This window comes from Xiphophorus couchianus, chromosome 19 (genome assembly GCF_001444195.1).
Source record: "Xiphophorus couchianus chromosome 19, X_couchianus-1.0, whole genome shotgun sequence".
NCBI lineage: Eukaryota > Metazoa > Chordata > Actinopteri > Cyprinodontiformes > Poeciliidae > Xiphophorus > Xiphophorus couchianus.
Window position 1 is genome coordinate 9,955,438 of NC_040246.1, and position 10,322 is coordinate 9,965,759.

Consider the following 10,322-nt stretch of genomic DNA (forward strand, 5'->3'; position numbering starts at 1 on the left):
TTCAATGGGTTAAAGGTTTCTATTGGAATTTTAAGGAAATTACTTTAACTCTGTTTTTAGGTCTGAGTCAATTACACCTACTCTTTTCTATGCATTAGTCAGCACTTGACTGGACTAATCTGATTTTTGTATGGTTATAAAGAGGAGGGAGGCCAAAATGAAAAATTTACTTAAAATGCTGTATGATTTGGGTGGGGGGAATGTAAAAGACAAAATGACATTAAATCTCTGCAAAATTCAGAATTTGTACAAGTCATGACTCTCCAAGCTGAATGCTACATTAAAATATATATATTCTAGTAAAATTTAAGCTCTACATGTAAATGTACAATTGAGAATACAATTAAAGATGTTTTTGAATGCCTGCTGAAAATGAATCACTTTTCCTTTTCAGTGAGGAGTAAAAACTACAATATTGTTTTGCAGGCTATAAAAAGCCATCATGGGCCAGCCCCTATTACACAAATGAGCTTATGTTCTTACAAGTAGGTGAGTTTTATTTGGTTTAACGTGCCATATGTTAATGCGGAGGAGTTCACTGAAAGCCCTACTAATCCTTTCAGCTGCTTGTCCTCCAGAAGATTCAGAGGGACGCATTTCACAGCAGGCTACAGACAAATTTTAATATGACCACAATTCTGTGGATTTATTTTCTGTATTTGTAATTGGTAGAAGCAATTTTTGAAATGGATTTATTTGCTTTTTGTTTCGATGGACGCCTTGTTGTAAGGGATTGTGTAATTCTGTACAGCCTCGGCCATCTGAAAATGACAGATACAGCAGGTGGATAAGAATCTTGGTTGGATTTTCATTTTTCTTGCAATTGCTCTGTGGGAAAACATAGAAGTCACCTTGTATTTTCAAGACTTAAAAAAATGGGCTGCTCACCCTCCAAAGGCACCAATTTGGGCAGCTTGGGTACCATGAGGAGGGAAAGAATGTTACCTGCAGTGCCTCAAGAAAACAAGATAGATGAAGATGGAAGGAAGAACAATGTAACAGGACCTGCAAAAGGGGAAGTGAAAGGGAACAAGGAATCTCCACATGTCCAGGTACTTCAGAAAGAAGCACAAATGACACCACAAAAAAAGAGATATGCCACTGAAGAAGTGAACATGGAGGTAAAGAACACTGATAAAGTTGAGAGTACAGCAACAGAAAAAGTCACACTGCCACTAAGAAAGGATAAAAACATTGACAAGCAGGAGTTGGCTGATAAAAAGTCTAACAGGAAACCAAAGAAATCAGCCAAAGGTACTAAAGGTCCCAGAAGGAAAGACCAGGAAAAGGTATCTACAGATCAAAAAGTAGACTTTCCAGAACCTTTGGTAAAGGCTCATCAAGCTGCATATGCCTTTTTGAATCCCAGTATAAACAAATATGATTCTGTACTTGAGCTCATGGAAGAAGCCACCCAAACTCAGATTTCTGTGCAGACAATGATAGCCTTCATGGCTTTGCGCTATGAGGAAATAATTCAGGGACTGGAAGAAATGACAGAGGAGGGGGAACAGGTTTTGAAAGAAAATGGAGAACATCTTGCTTGGCCAAGCCAAATGAAAAATCTCTCCTCTTCTTCGCAGCGGATGTCTGGTCCGATTAGCTCAGAATCGCCACCAGATTTGTTGCAACAGCTTCTTCAGTACACCACTCAGAGGATGAGGAATGTGAGCCGGACTGTTTGTGGAATTGGGGACTCTGCTTTAGAGGAAGCAGTGGATTACTTTGCCTCAGTGTCAGAGCTTTTAGAAGATAAACTGAAAATCAAACGCACTTTGGAGGCCAGGATGATGCGACTCTTAACCCAAATAGAAATGGCCTCCCTACGCAAGCCTGGAGGAGAGGATTCAGCTCTGTTTAGTGAGGACAGTGGTATTGGGGCTGAGAATGAATCCATTAATGGATGTGAAAAGCATCATAGACGAGAGAGTTGTGGGTCCAATGGGACAAACAGAACTCCACTCAGTCCTACAGAGTACACTGCTATAAACAACACTGGAGCATCAATAGAAAAATATGGCACTCAAATAAGTCCAAGTTTTTCTCTCACTTCACTCAACTCACTTGATTCTACATGTACCATAGTGCCTAATGACCAAAGAGATTTGCTGTTTGGCTTGGCCTCCTTAGATGATGGTGATGACAACAACAATGATGAAGAGGAAGGAGATAGAGGTGTTAAGGATGGAAAAGTAGCATTCCCGATACGATCTAATTCTTCAACCACGAGTTCAGCAACTCCTCCACTCCGCATACCAAGAAAACGCATAGAAAATCCTCAAAATGTAGAAATGACTCTCAAAATGAAAAATGCTGTAAGTGATAGAATACAGTTTGTACAAAAGCAGAACACTGGTGCCAAAGCAAAAGTAGCAGGCACTCCAAAGACCACTAGACAAGATTGGACAGATGAGGAGGTGCAATCTCCAAGGAGGCCTCAAACAGCAACAGCTGTTCGGAAAACAGAAATAAAAAAAAACCCAGTTGCCAGAGGTCAACGTTCCAGGTCAGCAGAATCGTTGCGGAGTAAAGGTGAAGATCCAACTCTGTTTGAACTAGAAAGGACTCAGAATGCTCTAAACCAGAGATTACAAAGGATGAGTAAAACCAAAGTGGGAGGAAACTCAAAGTCGGTTACATTTAAACAAACTCAAGGAAATTCACCTGCTCAATCTCCAGCAATAAATCGAAAACAGCCTCCACAAGGTAAAAACAATAATAGCCAATCACCTAAAGACAAAACACGACTCTCAAAGTACAGCAACAAAAATGAAATCATCTGTGATGTTGACAAAGACAAACAGGAAGAAAAAACAGAATCCACATGTCATATAAAAGCCACTCCTCCACCTAGCCCTCCTTTATCACCACAACTGTCATCTGGCTTTCACAGGGGCAGGAATTCAGTCAAAAAGCTGATTGACACCTTCAGCCAGGGTATAGAGGTAAGAGAAACTCCTAAAGTTCTTGGGCCTTTAAAAGGGGTACAAAAGTGTGGTGTTCCCATCCTACCTGGCTTAGGAAATGTAGAAGCAGTTCTTAGTACGGGAGTGACCAGCTGTAGACCTGAGTCCACAACATCTGAAAAAAATTATTATTTTGATCTCGACAATCTTCCTCCACCTCCTCTGGAAGTACTGATGGACACTTCTTTTGAAAGTGCCCAAAGTGGATCGACTACAGCAGGAGATGGGCCTACAAAAGTGGGAAAGTCACCTGTGCTAAAAAGGCCTGCTGTATCCCAAAGACTTAGAGCTTCATTTCAGACTGTCACAGTATTACCAAGCAAAGGAGGCTTACCACAGTCAACGAAGATTGTTTTTCAAGGTACACCTGCTTTTTCAAAAGTCAGTCAGACCGATGGAAGGGAGACAGAATCTTCAAACCATCAAGTTAGAAATATCTTACACACACAACGATCTTCCGACTCGAACTCGGAGAGCTCCTCAATTAGTAGGGAAGCAACCTCAGAACCCCAAGGAGAATCACCTAAAATACAGCATAATGGCAAGATTTCAGTGCCTCAACCTAATACCAGTGCAACTATTGTGCCTCCTTCCTCAGTTGCCAGTAGCCAACCATTTGGCACTCCGCCTGTCTCTAAAGGCCGGATGTTACCTTCCACTCCCTCTACCCCAAGTAGTTTGCATAGAAGACTTCCCAGCCCTCTTGGTTCAAAAAAGGAAGTTACCACACCCTCAACAAATAGCTCCCCTGTTAACAAGACACCTCCTACACCACCAGCACTTCAACGGAGACTTCCCAGCCCACCTGTTGCAAACCAGAACTCTAGCACCTCCTACCCTTTCAAAGCACCATCTCCACCAGCCTCACCAAAGGTACAAAAATGGTCAAGAAAGAACAGCACTGAAGAATCAAGTGCACAGATGTTCAGTAATGCTCGTTCGGTCTTCTGCCCAGTCTCTCCATCCATGTTTGAGGCCCAGCCTTGTTCAGTTATCCAACCACCTCAAGCATGGACTTCAAACAGAGTTTCAGTTCTTTCCAGTTGTTGGGGGAGTCGCGGAAGGTTCCCTGTGTCTGTACAAGGACCACGACCCTTTGTTCGACGTAGCCAATCAGACAGAAGGCCAAGTCTAAACATGACTTCTCGATTTCAAGGGACCTCAGTGGCTGAAACATGTGGAAGTGAGCCAGCAATATGTACAAAGGGGTAAGATTTATTTCTTTTTCTAAATCCTTCAACAAAATAGTCATGCTTTTTGAAGGTCTCTCAAAATGTTGCCTTTGACTTAAAACAGAGGTCTCAAACTACAGTGCTATAGGGACAGAGTTCTGCAACTTTTAGGTGTGTCTCTTTCTCTACACACTTTAATTCAATGGCAAGACTGTCTCACCAGCATGCAGTCAAGCTCTAGAGAGCTCTGCTAATGAGTTTTTGAAGCCAGGTGTGATAAAGCGAAGAGATAGCTAAAAGTTGTTGGACACTGGCCCTCAAGGACTAGATTTTGAGACTTGAAGAAACAAAAGGAAAAGAGATAATTGTAGAACAAATGAATGTGTTAGGTCTCAAAGCCTGTGGAGCACATCAACAGTATTTGTAGTCTATTGGACATCAAAGACCAGACACAAGACCTAAAAGCCACATTGTCTTTTTAGTAACCTTTACTTTAATTACTTTATTAGAGGTGAAGTCCAATTCTCTGTCCATCTGTTATTTCTAATCAAATCACTGTGAGAAATGGTACAAAATTAGCCTCATGATCCAAATGGAAATTGATCCTTTGCTACGTTTTATGTTGGTGAACACAACCGTGGTTCGTCCCTTGGAAGTAGGTGGAGGAGGATCCAGAGCAAGACCACCAGGCTCAGAAACAGTTTCAGATTAGATAAGGGTTGTTTTCCTTCTGCACAACGTGACCTGACAGCGTTTAATTTAAAGGATGATTTCTGTTAACAACCCTCTTGAGCCTACCAGGCATGCTATGCTTATCACTAAAGTAAATTTTATTTTCACTTTAACAGGCTAGATGACAATCCAGCCAGGCACCGTGAATTATGGGGTAGCCAGTCAGACCTCAGGACAACGCCACGCTCTGCATCACACCCGGATCTGTGTGTTGTCGGACAGGCCTTACACAGGAGCTAAACAGGGCTAACACCAAGGCTGTAGGATTATAGATTAGCAAGCATTACTGTGGATTTAAAATGGTCTTGTTTATTTCACTTGGAAGAGAAGAGGAGCTAATTCCATCCACTATGTCATGTAACACACCTCCAGATACTCTGTACTTGGCTTATTTCTCATCAAGTTGTGTTGCTGTTAGCTGTTATTGTGCTGTTTTTGGTTTTTATGTTTACAAAATATAAGACTTGTTTATTAGTTATGGAAGATTATGATAAAGCATCTGTTGGACAAGTCTGATCAGGATTATGATCAGGTTTTCGTAGGTAACATTTAACAAATTGAAGAAAACAAATTCTGCTCAGACATTCAATTTGAGACAAGTGTGGTCAAAACTGGTGGTAGAAAACTAAGTGCTAAACATTTATGTCATCTATTAAATTGAACTACATACATTTTTATGAAGAGAAACATCTTGAAAAATCATAGTCGTTACTTTTTGATATTTTTTTTGTGATTTGTTTTAAATTTTTGTTGTCCATGCTGTAATTTTCTGCAAAGTGATGTGAAATGTATTTAATTTTCTTTAAAAACCATTCATAATTTTTTCAGTCTGTCATTTTTACTATTTCTTTATAATTATTAATAATAATAATAAAAAAAAACAGAACAAAGCCATTACTTGCGCCATTGTCTCCATGACCAATAGTGCTTAATCCAAAAAAAGGTGCACTTAACTGCTGTCCAACAGCAGCTCTCTCTTAGTAGTTTGCCAAAGTTCAAAATTGCTCCTATAACATATTCTGTCCTGCAGTGAAGCCATTTTCCCATCAGGGAGAGTTGCAAAGAAAGTTTGAGACTTCATTGGATAAAATGCAGATAAACGAGTATTCTCTGTATGTCGATGATGGATATTTGTACATTGAGGACTAACCTTTCAAACAATCGCATTTTCCAGCTTTTTAGACTTATTTTTCAAGCTAGAGTAGTTACCGTAGTTAGATCCCGATAAATTGTAGTTACCGTAGTTAGATCCTGATAAATTGTAGTTACCGTAGTTAGATCCTGATAAATTGTAGTTACCGTAGTTAGATCCTGATAAATTGTATATAGATGGACATTTGCATTTGAGGGCTTTTGAAGATAACCTTTTTGTCCTGCAGAAAACACATTCAAATATAAAAGTGCAATCTTTCCCTGAGGATATCCTCAGTCTTCCTAAAGTGGGACAAAAATAGACTTGTGATTTAATTTCTGCCAAGTGCAAAGTGTGATTGTTTTCCCAAAGGGAAGTGGAAGAAACCTGCTGTGAAAACCATATAATTGGAGATCTCCAGTTCTATCCCCTCGTGGGTATCATATTGATCATGTTCTCTGTTCCTTGAAATGGAAACAGTTTCCACCTTAAACTAAACAATCAGAGGACATCTTTTATTGTGCTTTCCAGGGAGAAATAAACCCAAGGCTAAGTATATGTTGAAAGCATCTCAGGGATGTGAAAAATGGCAGAAGAAATTTAATTCTTGGCATAATATTCAGTGGCGGTAGCACTATTATGCTGACAAAATTGCAGGTTAGGTTCATGCTGAAAGAGCGTTTGCCACAGCTGAGCCACGTTTTAATATATCAAACAGGCCTGTGGATGAGTATCACAGTATTCATTTAATATAAAGCCACTCTTTTCTGTCTAATTTGAATTTTTTATCAACAAAGCACGATATCATACACTATGTGTATTGCTGCAACCCTAATTACTCATCTTTTTATTCCATTCTCAATGCATTTTAGTGGAATTTCAACCAATGGAGATGCTCTTTATGAAACTGCAGATGAACAAGAATGTTAATTTTGAAAACTAATAAATGTCTCTTGTATCATTGTACTGAGCCACTCTCACTGGACCCAACCACATGGGTCCAATCAGAAGAAAACTGATGCAGAAAATATATTGTAAAGATTACAGTAAAAACTTTAACTTTATCTCTTCAGCTACTAGAAAGAAATGCATGGGAAAAAAATCTATTTTCTGGAAGGGAAATATCAATAAACTTTTAATGGCTTTAGATTTATGTACAATACAGTAGAGCTGTGTAAAACCAGCATGCCCAGTCAGTAGAGAGTCCCTAAGAAATAATAACTATTATTGTACAAATGAGCTGAACTAACTAGCTTCACCTATCTTTCAGACCTAGTCTCAGACTCTGTTCATCACACAACATCTAAGACCAAAGTAAACTCAATAAACCCACAGAGTTCCATCTTTACACAACTGGACTCCTCTGCTGGCTCAGTGGAGCTGAATGCTCTGGTTCAGTGGGGAAGAGAGAAAAACAGGACCTGCTGGCTGTCACAGACGCCTCTTATCATACCCACTGAGTTCCCACTGTTGGTCTGGACATGGTTGCTTCCTGATATTACTACCTGATAGCTATTTGTGTCAAATAGGCATAACCTAAAGGTGAGCTCCGGCCGGACAGGACTAACATAGATGTAGAGATTTAGAAAACACAACTAAAAAGAGGAAGCATGAGCAAGGAAAGAGTCTGTGGGGATTTTTGGCATTCTGCCTGACCAACATCCAATACAGGCAGGTTGGTCTTTTACAGCACAGCTTTAAAGGGTATTAAACTGTTTTTTTTTCTTTTTCTTTTAAAACTTAAGCATATACAAGCATATACATTTGCAGCATATTCTCTGGCTCCTTGGAGTTGTACAATGAGCAAAATTCAACAGTCCAAAGTCCTGACTGTTGAATTTGTTGATTTATGGCAGAACATAGGTTTTTATTAATTTTTGTTAGTAAATTCCAAGTGCTTTAGAGCTTAATAGGCAAAATTCTGAGATAGCGGACACAAGTTGTCTACATATGTAAAAGTCAAAATAAATGTTTTTTTACTTAATCAAATTCGGAGTCATTTTTAGCGTTTTTTAAAGCTTACATAGCCTTCTGTCAGAAGGTTCTACAGTGATCATACTTTAATAGTATAACCTACAACCAGACCATTAAAAATGTGGATGCGTAGATGGATGAATGGAACTACTTGAGAATAAGGATGAAATAAAGTCTGGAGTCTGTGGTCGATACTCCGATTACTGCAACTGTTAGCAACTCTACTGTGACCAAAAATATCCTCTTGAATAAGAGGATTATTATTCTGCATGCATAGTCCGCACAGATAGACAGATGGAGACTCATCTTAATCTAATGCATCTGGAAGTTTCATCCTCCTAAAAAGAAGTTCTTCCTTTCTACTATCACCTCTCGCTGTCTCAAAAATGGAGACTGAATCATCTATATAAAACTATACAGTTTTTATTTATTTATTTATTTACATTGTTTGTTACTAATTTTTAATTTATTTCATTTAATTTAATTGAAATGGATTGATAAGGAATTGTATTATCTTGGCTGACAAAATAACATCTGACAGTCTCAAAGTCTCATTTAATGACATTAGATTAGAACTGGAGCTGTTTTAATACTACTCCCTAAGAAGACAATTTGTTGTGACATGGTAGTATTTAAATTAATAAAAGAGAATTAAATGACTTGAAGATAAACTATAAGAATAAGGAATTGCTGTGGGCAAAATAAACAATCTAATATTTTTTATTTTAAACAAATTTTTTGTTGTTTTTGCTGAAGCACTTGACTTTAAAAAGTTTTTGTGCAAAATTATTAGTACTATTTTTTACTTTCATTGCTTTTTCTAAGAGGCTGAATGGAAACATTTAAAAACCACAGGTTTAAGTGTCTTTATTAAAGTTATTTCCTCATTTTGTTTTGATTGCCCTAGCCTTGAAAATCTGGAAGTAATTTCTCCTTGGTTTAAAGTCACATTGTTCACATGATACCTCGTGTCTCGGTTATTTGTTTAAGGAGGCTGCGAATGAAAAATATCAAAATTGATTTTTATATAAGAAGCCTTGTTACATGGGTTTGTTTTTAAGCACAGATTCTCCAACAAAAGCCTGATGTAGCACTGAGCCACCATCCCATTTCACACATCATTTGCATATAGATAGCACAATCAGAGATGTGCAATGACATGACAGCCTGAATTTTCAGATTACTTGAGTGTCGAAGTGATGATTGGATGAAATCTGATGATGAACGGCAACGGTTTCAATCAGCTGGCTTGCGCGGTAACGAGCATCAGTGGATATAAAAAGGAAAAACTTGAAAGAAAAGGACAAGGAGGTCATCGTCATTGGTATTCAGAGGGGAGAGAATAAAGAAGCAACATATGAACAATGTTGCTTTAAGAACGACAAGAAGAGGAATCCTTAAAAACTAATGGTGTATCTTTTGAAATGCAGACCAAACAATTACCTCAGAGTGTGAGTGTGTAAGTGTGGAGTTTTCTATTTGTTTGAAGGCTGGAATCCCTGCATGGTGTTGGTGTGCACTGCATCCTAATAATGACATCAGCATTCAAGATTTGTCAACTATGGAATGGAAAGTAGTGGGGCACTTAAAAATGGATTGATTCCATACATTTAATGTAAACACAGATTGTTTCTTCTATCTTTAGATGTCTGCCATTATTCTCAAATAGGTAATTGTGGAGAAGCTGCAATATTTTTAGTCTTTAGGTCTGCCATTGAGAAGTTGGATGGCTGAAAAAATAAGTGCACCGATTCTTCTGTGCACTGGGTGGCAGTGTTGGCAAAGGCATTCTTACCTTGGGTCATTACACATTTCAAAGGTTTGCGATTATCTCCTGAAGTCCATTTCCGATCATTTTCTCCTTCTTTTTCTTTAATGAGAAAATTTCAATCTGACATGCTATAAAGATGAACATGCTCCAGAGGCAATACAAAATGTCCAATCCTTTGTAACACTTTCAGTCAATCCTCTTTGGGGAGACAGGTGTGTTCATAGTGCCTTCTGAGACACATTTTTTTTAGACGTACAACATCATCACACCCTTCATTCGGGAGTCTGGATTGAGTTTTAAATTGCGGTCAAGGCAGAAATGCAGTCGAGGGTAACTCTGCATTCAATCTGACACAGTGTTGAAGGAGCCTTTGTGAAAGGTCAGGTAAGCAGCTGCGACACTGTTCATCCCAGCAAATGTCACAATGTCTCGGGGGTTGATGTGACTGATGGAGGACCTTATCTGGTGGCATAACACCAGTGCTAGTAGAGGACTTTTCCAACAGAAATGATGAGTCAGTGGGGGGAGATGAGCCTAAATTTTACAGCAGACTGTCTTTAGGTAAATATGAATCA

The 10,322-nt window shown here is 38.8% G+C and overlaps 1 protein-coding gene across 1 annotated transcript; it reads left to right on the forward strand.

Annotated features, from left to right (window-relative positions):
* Positions 1–234: 234 nt before the first annotated feature.
* Positions 235–5,642, forward strand: pcare1 (photoreceptor cilium actin regulator 1). The gene is made up of 2 exons (XM_027999884.1): positions 235–4,174; positions 4,987–5,642. The coding sequence occupies exons 1-2, from the start codon at positions 876–878 to the stop codon at positions 5,108–5,110; spliced, it is 3,423 nt and encodes a 1,140-aa protein (XP_027855685.1). The 5' UTR covers positions 235–875; the 3' UTR covers positions 5,111–5,642.
* The last annotated feature ends 4,680 nt before the right edge of the window (positions 5,643–10,322 follow it).

Excerpts from the sequence above, each read along its gene's own strand:
- pcare1 (XM_027999884.1), top strand. The coding sequence starts at position 876 with ATGGGCTGCTCACCCTCCAAAGGCACCAATTTGGGCAGCTTGGGTACC. Across the intron at positions 4,175-4,986 it reads CCAGCAATATGTACAAAGGG|GCTAGATGACAATCCAGCCA; the intron begins GTAAGATTTATT and ends TCACTTTAACAG.